The sequence below is a fragment of the Megalobrama amblycephala genome, linkage group LG18, assembly GCF_018812025.1.
Source record: "Megalobrama amblycephala isolate DHTTF-2021 linkage group LG18, ASM1881202v1, whole genome shotgun sequence".
NCBI classification, from domain to species: domain Eukaryota; kingdom Metazoa; phylum Chordata; class Actinopteri; order Cypriniformes; family Xenocyprididae; genus Megalobrama; species Megalobrama amblycephala.
The window spans coordinates 27,320,799-27,334,180 of record NC_063061.1 but is presented as its reverse complement, the minus strand read 5'-3'; the positions used below and the strand labels follow the sequence as shown (position 1 = coordinate 27,334,180).

Here is a 13,382-nt window from a genome sequence, read left to right as displayed (position 1 = left end):
TATAAATATAATATACTTTTGTTCAATATATACATGCATGTGTGTTTTTATATATACATAATAAATATACAGTACACACACATATAATATGTAAACAAACTTTTATTTTGGATGCAATTAATCGTGATTAATCATTTGACAGCACTAAAATAAGGCAAAGATTATAGGAGTCAGTGGTGTAACTTTGTTTTAAAAAGTGGGTGGGACAGGAATGTGTGTGTTGGGGGGAGGAGGGTGTATTGTAATTGTATCATTACAATAATAAATGCACAAAATTTATTGGCATAGACCTCATGTTTAATTTGATAGTTTCGTCCTTACATCTACTATAATACAATATATCGTTAGTCTCAAAAGTATTTACATTAGCCAATAAATAGTTTGATCTGCAATTAATTCTACATTGTCCTGATGGACAAGGGGTAGAACTTTTGTTTAGCGTGCCGGAGGTTCTGGGTTCTAATCCGCCCTCCTCGTGTTATTCATTTTATTTTTTTCTCATTAAAACCAAAGATGTTCTGTCAGTGATTGTATATCAAGAGCAGGGAAACGTTCATATGCATTTTGTTTAGTGATTTCACTGGAAATAATAGAGTGTCTCCGCAACAGTGCTTAAGCGATAGATTGAAGCGCTCATCCATGTGAAGACTGCGCAGTATGCGCGAGCGCCAAGAGAACACTCTTGCAGCATTGATGTGATTTCAAATGATTTCAAAAACAACACATCCCAGTGCTAGATCGCCTATTATTTAACACAAACGAACAAACTGCTAATCAACTAGAGATGTTTCTTTTGTATTAGTATATATCCGTGCTGCGAGATTTCAAAAAGTGGTGGGGACAATATCGACCCTGGCAAAAAGTGGTGGGGATGTGTCCCACCCGTAAGTTACGCCTATGATTGGAGTACATTTTACAAGAAACTACTATTTTAGTCTTTCTACTTCAAAATTTCATGTTTAATTCAATGTGTGTTCACCAAGTCGGAACTGAAATTTTAAAAATGTGACGCTTTGAGCGCTGTTGAGCGGATTGGTAAACACCTCTGATTGGCCATTGTGTTCACTCACTCATCAGATATGTCTGTGATTGGCTTCAATGATCAACGCTTCAAAAACATGTTGTAAACAGTCATCAATGACGCTCTTCACAGAATGTTTACACAGATACACACGGGAGCGTTTGAAAGCAGGCGTCTATCAGTGGATCAGTCCATTGATGGATGCTTACTTTCAAACGTTCCCGCTCCCACTTTCAAAACTCAAATTCAAATTCAAACACTTCCGTGTGTTGATCATTGTAGCCAATCACAGACATATCTGATGAGTGAGTGAACACAATGGCCAATCAGAAGTGTTTATGAATCCGCTCAACAGTGCTCAAAGCGTCACATTTTTAAACTTTCAGTACCAACTTCAGTACTTTTGACAACACTAGACTCTATAATTATTTGTGAAATTTACTAGCAATTCCTGAGTGAAAATTGTTTCTATAACAATTTTAAAAAGACATGCATTCACAGTGGAAATGATATAAATCATCCCAATTTACAGTAATTGCATGTAAACTGGTGAATTGCCAGATTTGCACAGATTTGCTATAAAATAAGACAACAGAAACTTTGTTTGTAAGTAAAAATAAAACAGCAAACTAACTTCACATTTTTAACATTTTTAAAACATTATATAGGAATACCTAACCTAACCACAACCTGTTTCATCAGGGCCTGTGGAAGACATGTGACTTTGCACAGTCCTCTTAAACTGTCCTTCTTTTGCCTCTCTCACTCTCTCCAGAGAATGATGTGGCATTTGCTAGGCTAATACAGCTGCCATGCTACATCATGTGACTGCTGCTGAGGAGAGGAAGCTAAATTAGATCAGGGTTGTCCGTCCAGCAGGCACGAATACTGCAGCAAGCAAACCAGCCAGAACACATCAACAACGTCATTAACAGTCCAGTCCTGCCTCTCTGCCTTCTCTGCAACATTTTGCTGCCACTGAAATTGAGATGCAAGGAAAGAGGAATGGGGGAGGGAAAAAGCCACCATCACCGAGATTACCCATAGTCCGCGACTCATGACACTTTTGCACTTTCATTGCAAAAATCATAAGGTTTGGATTTTGGGAAGCGCAATAAACGGATGGGTTCTTTTCTGAACTCGGATCCAAATTAGCTGCTGTCTACTGGGAACTGCAATTCATCACACACCCTGCCAAGAAACTCCCAAATATCGCTCTTAAAATTCAAAGCCTCAACCAGAAAGATGTTTGAGAATCATTATGATATCCATAAGGACATATTTCATGTTAAAAACATCAAGTGATGCACCAGGAGTACTCACCACACTATTCCCTGAGCCCCAGAACCAATGGGCTTTAGATTTTGGTACCGTTTGAGAACTGTGAAGGTGGAATCTCCTACTTCCACACTGTAGAACTGGTTGTCCACTTTGCTTTTGCTCATGTTGTAATGCTGGGCAATGTACGAAACATCAACTTGTTTGCCAAACCCCTGTGTGGAGAAAAAGATGGATGTATGAGCTGAGAACATCATAAAAAACTTGTGTTTAGAGAATTGATAAGCAGCTCCAAAGCACTCGTAGGCTGTTATTAAAAAAGCACATTCATAAAGTCATAAAAACCTGGGCAAATGATTCTATGATTCACTTCAATAGTGAGATAAACAGTGTGAAGAGGTATGGATAAAACTGTTTACATTCTCTTCATCAGCACAGGATATGAAAATCCATTTAACACTGTAAAACCACAAATGAGTTTGTTTAAATGATTTGCAGATAAATAAATTATTGCAAAGGGCAGACACTGATATTTAGGTCAAACCTATGGAAGCTTGTTTCCGCCACTAAATAAAAAAAGTAATTGCGACTTTTTATCTTACAATTCTGACTTTGTTTCTTAGAATTGCAAGATTTTATCTTGCAGAATTGCTGTGATATAAAGTCAGAATTGTGGGATATATAATTGCAATTCTGACTTTCTTCTCGCAATTGCAAGTTTTTAATCACGCAATTCTGACTTTATAACTCGCAATTCTGACTTTTTTTTTCTAAGAATTGCGAAGATATAAAGTCAGAATTGCAATTGTGTTTTATAAAGTCAGAATTTTCACAATTGGACATAACACGCAATTGCAAGTTAATATCTCACAATCCTGACTATAACTCGCAATTCTGACTTTATAACTTGCAATTCTGACTTTATATCACATAATTCTGTTTTTATATATTAAGCAATTCTGACTTTATAACTCACAATTCTGACTTTATAACACAATTCTGACTTTATATATCAAGCAATTCTGACTTTATATTAAGCAATTCTGACTTTATAACTCACAATTCTGACTTTATAACACAATTCTGATTTTATATCACGCAATTCTGACATTATATCAAGCAATTCTGACTTTATAACTCGCAATTCTGATTTTATATCACGCAATTCTGACATTATATCAAGCAATTCTGACTTTATAACTTGCAATTCTGACTTTATATCAAGCAATTCTGACTTTATATCACACAATTCTGACTTTATAACTCACAATTCTGACTTTATAACACAATTCTGACTTTATATCACGCGATTCTGACTTTATATCACACAATTCTGACTTTATATCACACAATTCTGACTTTATAACTCACAATTCTGACTTTATAACACAATTCTGACTTTATATCAAGCAATTCTGACTTTATAACTCAATTCTGACTTTATAATGTAATTCTGACTTTATATCAAGCAATTCTGACTTTATAACTCAATTCTGACTTTATATCAAGCAATTCTGAGTTTATAACTCGCTATTCTGACTTTATAACTCGCAATTCTGACATTATATCACGCAACTGTGAATTTATATTGAAGATATAAACTCACAATTGCGAGAAAAAAGTCAGAATTGTGAGATAAAAAGTCGTAATTACCTTTTTTATTTTTTTATTTCATGGCGGAAACAAGCTTCCATACAAACTACACTTTAAGTAACTAAATTAAAATAATTTAATGAAATGAGGTGTCACAAATGAGTGAAGACAAATATTACAACTATTACTATAAGCAATTTGAGATGAAGCCACAGCAAGAATTTATATCTACAAGCCAGAATATCAGTAAGAATATCAAACATGGAAAGCCAATAAATTGTAATTGTGAAATAGTTTGAAATAAGATATAATGTCTCATTTTGAGAACATTTTTAACGTGATAAATGAAGTCACTCTTTCTCACTGTTTCACAGTGTGGCTTTGTCTCATAGCTGCAACTTTATATGCCCAACTGCAACTTAATTTCACATAATTATGTTGCAATTGTGAGATAAAATTAAAGTTGCAGGGGAAATTATGTATATTCCCAGCTAACAAGGAATCTTCTCAGAAGTTTTGCTAACGTTCTGGAAAAGGTTCTCTAAAAGTTATGAACAAACGTTCTTCCAGTAACATTAATAGAACGTTTGTTCAAAGTTATCCGTTTTTTGTTTTTTTTTGGTAATGTTCTCAAAACATTGTATAACCAATGGAAAATAAAACAATTGTATAACCAGGGAAGAAAATGTTTTAAAAACTGGACATTTTGAATGTTCAGAGAACATTCAGAAATAACGATCTCATAACTTGATACGAACATTAGCAAAATGTTCAAGAGAACATATTTTTTGTTAGCTGGGTACAAGCGCATAACATCCAAACATCTTGGTTTCGCTATAGAGAGAGCATCTTATCTGTGCTTGGCTGAAGATCTCAGATATCAGACTATATTAAATCCAACTATCAAGGTTATCAGGGGTCTCTTTGTTCTGGAGTTCATGCCAGCGATGGCACAAGGGCCAGCTGTGTAATCGATTGTACTAACTGTCACATAGTGAATATATTTCGGGTATACCGAGGGAGGAAGCTGTCCACATAATTTCACAAGCTAAAATGGTAATTAGTGAGAGAGAGCGAGTGAGAGCAATACATATATATATAAGTGTGTGTGTATGTGCTTCATAAAGTCTATCTTTATCATGGGAGTCACCCCTTACTGCAGTGCCCCCCTATTAAACTGACTAGGCTAATTTGAAGCTAATGAGCTAAGATTTGCAGTAATTGCTGCCCTTTATTGAAAAAAAGGGATAGAGCACATATAATGGTTTGGTTTCATTATTGTGGTGAAATCAGTTCTGTTCCAGCAACCTAGAAGGCATTTTAAGGCAAAAAACATTAAGAAGCATAAGAAATTCATAGCATGCAGAAATATTGGGTAAAATACTACATTTTTAGCATTTAACATTTAATGAATATATATATATATCAGGCATGTGATTTATATATTTATAGTCAAACCAAAAATCATTCAGACACTAGATATATATATATATATTTTTATATTTTTTTACTAGTGGGTGCAGGACACTATAGTTCATATATGTAAGTAAGGATAGAAAAATAAAGCAAACTGTGACATATTACACCCAAAAATTCTTCATAATGTGGACTACCAGTAAAACTGATAAAAAAACAAAAATGATTCAGACACTTTGACCTGACCATGTTTTGCTTAAGCGTTATTTGACATAATTAATATTATTTTTTTCTGACACAGTTTAACTCTGAGATCTTGTCATATTTTATTACCATTTTTTAAACTATAGTGAATAAACTGTATTAATGAATTAAATGTTCAATGTGTCTGAATAAATTTTGGTTTGACTGTATATATTAAATTATTATTATTATTAAAAATATATTTTATTAAATTATTATAGAAATATCTTACTGTTAAATTAAAAAAATGAGTATTAAATAATAATAATAATAATAAATTACATTAAAATACAATATATGTAATAATAATAAAGTATTAATAGAATTATTATTATTATTATTATTATTATTATTATTAACAATAATTATTATCATTATTATTTTATATTTATTTTATTTAACAGAACAACAAAAAATAACAATAATAACATTTATGGTTGACTTCATTTATTTGGCTTTCAAACATTAAACCATTGAGCATTTATCTTGGCGGAAAACTGCATGGACTTTAACACTTCTTTTTGTTGACAATGAAAGGATTCTCATTACGAATTTGGAAAGATGGTTGGCGCACATGGCATTCCCGAAAGCAAATTATACGCGATTTAAACACATAGCACTTGCAGAGTAGAATTTACTGTGAATCAGAAAATCTGTGAATCTGAAAATGACTGCTGAAACATGCAGCGCGTCACACTATATATTTATATAATTAATTCACAACCGTCGTGATTTGATGATCACACTAAGCCATATCACATTCTCACAACCATGCATTTTCAAAATTTATAAAAAAAAAATTATGGGGCAACTGCGAGTAACACCGCTTCAACGCCAAATTTTTTATTCGCATTTGGCGCTTAGAACCCTGGCTAACATGCTAAGGGTTTCCCGCAGATGGCACCGCAGGCTATAGTTAATGTAACATTGTCAGTTTATTTAACAATTGTTTAAGGCCATTTGGTGATTACAATCATCATAGGGTAACCAGCCAACCCTGAACCAAAGCCAAAACAAAACATTTTTTTCAGGTGGGTCATACCTTTAAGGTCAGAAAATGCAGAAATCAATTTCTGCTTTTTAGAGTATAGTGTTGTTAGCTTAGCGACATGCTAGCATCAAAATCTACTGGAATCAATTGAGAGTCAGGTCTCAGGTGCCCCATATAGGCAGTAACCAGGTTCTGGAACAGAGCTGTTACACTTTTAGCATTTAAAAGTGCTAAAGGACAGTGCTAAAGTGCATTTAAAAGTGCTAAAGGACAGTGCTAAAGTGCATTTAAAAGTGCTAAAGGACAGTGCTAAAGTGCATTTAAAAGTGCTAAAGGACAGGAAACACACTTGGTTCAGGAGTCAGCTGTCATTTAGTCATTTAGCAGACACATTTATTTGAAGTGACCTAGAGTACACTTACTACAGTGACAGTCCCTGTGGAGGACACACAGTGTCTTGCTCAAGGCCAGTGTTGATTCAGGGATCAATCTTTCTGGGATTTGAACCTACAACCTTCTGGTTAACAGAGAAAATCTTTATCCTCTAGTTAACTCTGCCTACTGCCCTCTTGACCTGTAATCTGTATGTCTCACTGAAGGTTTTTCTGACAAGGGATGAGGATAATTTAAGGCCCAAATGAAAGAATGAAGGACAAGAAACTTATTAAATGTTTTGCTGTGCTACTGTGATTACTGTACTTCTGGGAATAGATACTGTACTTTCATTATGTAACACCATCATTACCAGGAAATTATACAGTGTTTTGATAAACGAATGTAATGTGATATTGAATCATTGTGTTTCCACTGTGTTATTTAATACGATTTGTTACAATATAGTATCATGCAACTTTCTAAAAAAAAAAAATCTGTTTCTTGACTCAATTTAAGGAAGATATACATCTGTAAACTGAATTTAAAATGATATTTCACTCAAAAAGTGAAAATTCTGTCACCATTTATTCACCCTCATTTCATTCCAAACGTATTTTTGTCTATACAAGAACAGTTAATGGGGTCTATAACAACAAAAAATAAAGAAATTAGAGAAATAGAATACATAGAATACAGAAAGACATATGGGTTTGGAACAACATGAGTCTGAATAAATGTTTTCATTTTTAGCTAAACTATCACTTTGAAGTCAACATGGAAAAGCATTCGCAACCCATTTTATTTCCACAATGTGATATATTTCAGAGTGAAACAATATTGTGATAAAAAAGTCAATTTCCCGGGAAAAAAGAAAGTCATTTTGTTTTGCAACAACACAAGGGAGAGTAAATGATTTGGAATTTCTTTTTTCCCTTTAAGTGCTTTTAATTTGAATGATGTATCTGTATGACTGCATTGATTTTAGAAAACACTTCCATGCATATTTAAAGTGTATTAAGATGCTCTTAATGCATTTTGTGAAACCCGACTCCGAATGGCTTGGAATGCTGCGAGGAATTGATCCTTTGTAAGCTGTACATCTTCCTTAAGGGCCCAGACATGCTGTCACCAGTATTAGTTTTAGACAATGACACATCCATTAGAATGACAGGCAGAATGGAAGTGAATGAATACTCTACCTTTTAATTTACCTGTATGGAACACACACCTGACAAAAGGCAATCTTCACATCCAGGACTGGAGCACTGCAGTTATATAAGAAACGTCTGTTCATAAATACCTGAAACAAAGGAATACAACAAGAAGGAAAAGATCAAAAACTGAATGAAGAGATAAATGGGAGGAATTTTCCCTTCTCTAGACTGATATTAAGGTGAAAAGATATTTGCTTTGTTCCATAATGCTCATTTCATCTCCAAATGTCCTCATTTCTCAAGATGTTTTTTTTTTTCAGATAAAGATATGTGCTAAAAGAAAGAGAGAGCTGAGATGATAAACACTTTTTTTTTTCTCTCACATCTACCATCTTTATTCTGTCTCAAAGCCCCTGCCCTGTGGATATAACGGCTCTTGCCACACTGAGGATCTATGCATTAGCTCAGCGTATGTGTCTGAGGAGAACAGGCTTTCCAATAATAGTCAGTGTCATCCAGGAGTCAAAGACAGTATGCTAATTTGGTTTGCTTATTTCTTCGAGGATGAGCTTTTGTTAAGCGCTGTGCACCCCGTCTTTTTAAGATACCAAAGCCCTGTGGATAAGTGTTAAATATTCATTAGTGTTTTTGCAGAATTTGTTTTTTCATTCCTGGTTATTATTACTGATTTTGCTTGGTATGAATGTTAAAAAAATAATAATAATATTGATATAAATATAAAAATATCTGTATATACAGTGGGCACGGAAAGTATTCAGACCCCCTTAAATGTTTCACTCTTTGTTATATTGCAGCCATTTGCTAAAATCATTTAAGTTCATTTTTTTCCCTCATTAATGTACACACAGCATCCCATATTGACAGAAAAACACAGAATTGTTGACATTTTTGCAGATTTATTAAAAAAGAAAAACTGAAATATCACATAGTCCTAAGTATTCAGACCCTTTGCTGTGACACTCATATATTTAACTCAGGTGCTGTCCATTTCTTCTGATCATCCTTGAGATGGTTCTGCACCTTCATTTGAGTCAAGCTGTGTTTGATTATACTGATTGGACTTGATTAGGAAAGCCACACACCTGTCTATATAAGACCTTACAGCTCACAGTGCATGTCAGAGCAAATGAGAATCATGAGGCCAAAGGAACTGCCTGAAGAGCTCAGAGACAGAATTGTGGCAAGGCACAGATCTGGCCAAGGTTACAAAAAAAATTTCTGCTGCACTTAAGGTTCCTAAGAGCACAGTGGCCTCCATAATCCTTAAATGGAAGACGTTTGGGACGACCAGAACCCTTCCTAGAGCTGGCTGTCCGGCCAAACTGAGCTATCGGGGGAGAGGAGCCTTGGTGAGAGAGTTAAAGAAGAACCCAAAGATCACTGTGGCTGAGCTCCAGAGATGCAGTCGGGAGATGGGAGAAGTTGTAGAAAGTCAACCATCACTGCAGCCCTCCACCAGTCGGGGCTTTATGGCAGAGTGGCCCGACGGAAGCCTCTCCTCAGTGCAAGACACATGAAAGCCCGCATGGAGTTTGCTAAAAAACACCTGAAGGACTCCAAGATGGTGAGAAATAAGATTCTGGTCTGATGAGACCAAGATAGAACTTTTTGGCCTTAATTCTAAGCGGTGTGTGTGGAGAAAACCAGGCACTGCTCATCACCTGTCCAATACAGTCCCAACAGAGAAGCATGGTGGTGGCAGCATCATGCTGTGGGGGTGTTTTTCAGCTGCAGGGACAGGACGACTGGTTGCCATCGAGAGAAAGATGAATGTGGCCAAGTACAGGGATATCCTGGACCAAAACCTTCTCCAGAGTGCTCAGGACCTCAGACTGGGCCGAAGGTTTACCTTCCAACAAGACAATGACCCTAAACACACAGCTAAAATAATGAAGGAGTGGCTTCACAACAACTCAGTGACTGTTCTTGAATGACCCAGCCAGAGCCCTGACTTAAACCCAATTGAGCATCTCTGGAGAGACCTAAAAATGGCTGTCCACCAACGTTTACCATCCAACCTGACAGAACTGGAGAGGATCTGCAAGGAGGAATGGCAGAGGATCCCCAAATCCAGGTGTGAAAAACTTGTTGCATCTTTCCCAAAAAGACTCATGGCTGTGTAAGATCCAATGCGTGCTTCTACTAAATACTGAACAAAGGGTCTGACCATGTGATATTTCAGTTTTTCTTTTTTAATAAATCTGCAAAAATGTCAACAATTCTGTGTTTTTCTTTCAATATAGGGTGCTGTGTGTACATTAATGAGGAAAAAAAAAGAACTTAAATGATTTTAGCAAATGGCTGCAATATAACAAAGAGTGAAAAATTTAAGGGGATCTGAATATTTTCCGTACCCACTGTGTATATATATATATATATATATATATATATATATATATATAGTGCTCAGCATAAATGAGTACACTCCCTTTGAAAAGTAACACTGAAACAATAAATGTTTAAAATGTTACTTTTCAAAGGGGGTGTACTCATTTACGCTGAGCACTGTATATTTGGGGCATTACAGGGACTGTAAACCCAAATAAAGCTGGGTGCACACTGTGCGATTTATAACAGTCCTTTACGATTGTTGCTTGTCAGACTGTACGAACATGATTCTCATGTCACACTGTGGGATCTCAGCTGTCCTATATGTCAGACTGTACGACAGTCAAGACGCGTTAAAAACGGACACGCACTTGAAAACTTGTCCGGAGTTTTACATCATCAACCCACACACGTTCAGTGACAGTGAGCTGCATACACGTGGGACTGAAATGGTGGCTGACAAAGAAATATCTAGCATTAATCTGATCACGGCTTATCTTGAAAAACGAAGACAATTTGACGTTTGTCGTAGGAGAAGTCACACTGTAGGACTATGCGCCAAATCTTCTGACAGAATTTCGTCGGAGGTAAAATTTGATCACAACGGTCATTAATTGGATGTCGGTGAACATGTCAAACTAGCAATCCAAAAACTACAGATTTTTGCCTAGGATTATAGGAATCTTTTAGGATTCTCAAAATTTGTCTCAGATGACCAAATTGTGGCCAAAATCGCACAGTGTGCACCTGCCTTAAATTGGCAAAAAAAAAAAAAAAAAAATTTAAGTTAAGAAATTTCAAAGTTTAAGTAAACAGAACTGGCATATTTTTATTTTGTACTCATACATTTTAATTGTTCTTAACTTGAAATGTTTGAGTACACTAATTCAGTGTTTCTCAACTCCAGTCCTCGGGACCCACTGCTCTGCACATTTTGTATGTATCCCTTATTTAACACACCTGATTTAGATCATCAGCTCATTAGGAGAGTCTGCATGAACTGAATTGAGTGTGTCATATATGAGAGACATACAAAATGTGCAGAGCAGTGGGTCCCGAGGACTGGAGTTGAGAACCACTGCACTAATTCATATACTCCACTTAAAATTATCATATTACCTCAATGTAAACATTTTAATTAGTGTAAACTTAGCTAGCTATAACAAGCTAATTCAGAAAATGCTAATTTGCTAGCATGTTAACAATAGCATGGTACAATACTTGCTAAATGAGTACAGCAATATAAAGCATTTAACATATTTGCTCTCAAGCTAAGCCGCATGCACCATTTGTCACCATGATGGTAACTCTCTAAAAACCCACATTAACATAAATTCTTCTAAGTTCGCATAACAAAACATTAATCACTACTAAATCTCCCACTTAACCTTAAAATCTTGCACACAAAAAACATTATATAACACTTAATTTTAGCATTTACTCTCCCTTTCGAGTGCTATGGGCAAAGCATGCTGGAAAATAGAAATCCCAGCCCAGTTTCAGTCAAACTTAAGTTCATCTAAATTAAAAGAAATAAGTTCATGAAACTCAAAACAAACAAACAGTTCAGTTTACTTAAAATATATCAGTGCTGTGAACTTGAAAGAAAAAAAAAGAGCTAAATACTTATAAAAGTTGATTTGACTGAACTAATTTGTTTAATTTAAGTTTGTCCTACTCAATCCAATTAATTATTTTGAGAGCTTTTATGCAAGCATATGGTTGCCAGGTTGAGAAAAATAAGTAAAACACTCAGCAGATATTTCTGTATTGCTTAAGTATGAAGCTCTGATTGGGGGATTACGTCTCATGATATCAGGCAACCCCAGTTATGTTCCTCTGCAGGCCAGATTAAACCTTGTTCTAGCCTATATATTATATTATATTCATTAATTTTCAGCACATTTCCACTCCATTTTAAATGTTGTTCTAGTATTCAGATCAAGCCCAATCCACTGCTAAACACATGCTGCGGAATCGATACAGAAGCAGCTGTATAGATACTCAAATCTCATCAATATACAGGCTACTCTTCTTAGTAAATAGTACCAGCCATTAAAAATCAAATAACAACATATGTATAATATCTAAAATATCATCAATGGTTGTGCCTTTGACACATTCATAGATGATGGTTAGGATGTGTCAGTGAAGCCCAGCACTTGAGGTGATGTTCTTGCTGGTTTTGAGTGGCAGCTTACAGCTGTGTGTGTAAATGGCATGAGGACTGCCTACAGCGCATGTGTGTTTGCCAAATGACTGACAATAACAGCACTGCTTTCATTTCCTTTGAAACACACAGACCTGAACTGCTGCTCCTGCGGTCTGCTCTGAGACAAAGAGCATGATGGGATATGGTGCGGTTTCATCATGATAACCTTAATATTACTGATTAAAACGAGTCAATGTGATGGAAAGTATGATCCAGAGGGAAGAGAGAGGGAGACATCTTAGAGAGAGAGAGAGATCTTAAATAACTCCTGCTTCAGTAATTTGCGGGTGCTGCTCCTTGATTACTATTTTCCTTCATTATTTGCTGTCTGGAGTTGGTCTAATAACAGTTCAGATGTGTAAACTTCTGATCAATACAGAAAGCTTCTCATAAAAACAAGCATCCGGCATCAAATGAGGGTTTATTTTGCTGATGTACTGCAAAAACTTTAAGCAACTTGTCTTTCACAGATTGCCTTTTTTTATATTTCAATACATCCTTGGAGTAACAACATTTTATATATTGATACAGCACTCACAAATAATGAATCTCACAATTATGGAGTCGTGTCCTCATTTGTTTGGCATCTCTTCCTTTATACCGAAAGCAATCGATTCAAACATTCCAACAGTCTGTTACCATGGCGGCAAACCAATACTTTTATAGAAAACAAATGAACTGTTTCAAAACTGATTTAGTAAAATAGCATTCGGCTCAGGAGACACACAGCCGTCAGGAAGAACATGATTG

The 13,382-nt window shown here is 35.5% G+C and overlaps 1 protein-coding gene across 11 annotated transcripts in view; it reads right to left on the bottom strand.

The window, feature by feature from the left end:
• The window catches only part of mapk10 (mitogen-activated protein kinase 10), a 92,789-nt gene that overhangs the window by 36,662 nt on the left and 42,745 nt on the right, over positions 1 to 13,382 (bottom strand). For 9 of the 11 annotated variants that reach the window (XM_048165750.1, XM_048165753.1, XM_048165758.1 and 6 more), the window contains exons 3-4: positions 8,146 to 8,217; positions 2,345 to 2,514 (exon numbers count right to left, since the gene is read on the bottom strand). In XM_048165750.1, coding sequence (XP_048021707.1) covers positions 2,345 to 2,514; positions 8,146 to 8,217 — 242 coding nt within the window. Of the gene's footprint in view, positions 1 to 2,344; positions 2,515 to 8,116; positions 8,218 to 13,382 lie in introns of all 11 variants that reach the window. The other 2 variants (XM_048165755.1, XM_048165754.1) reach the window with 2 other exon arrangements.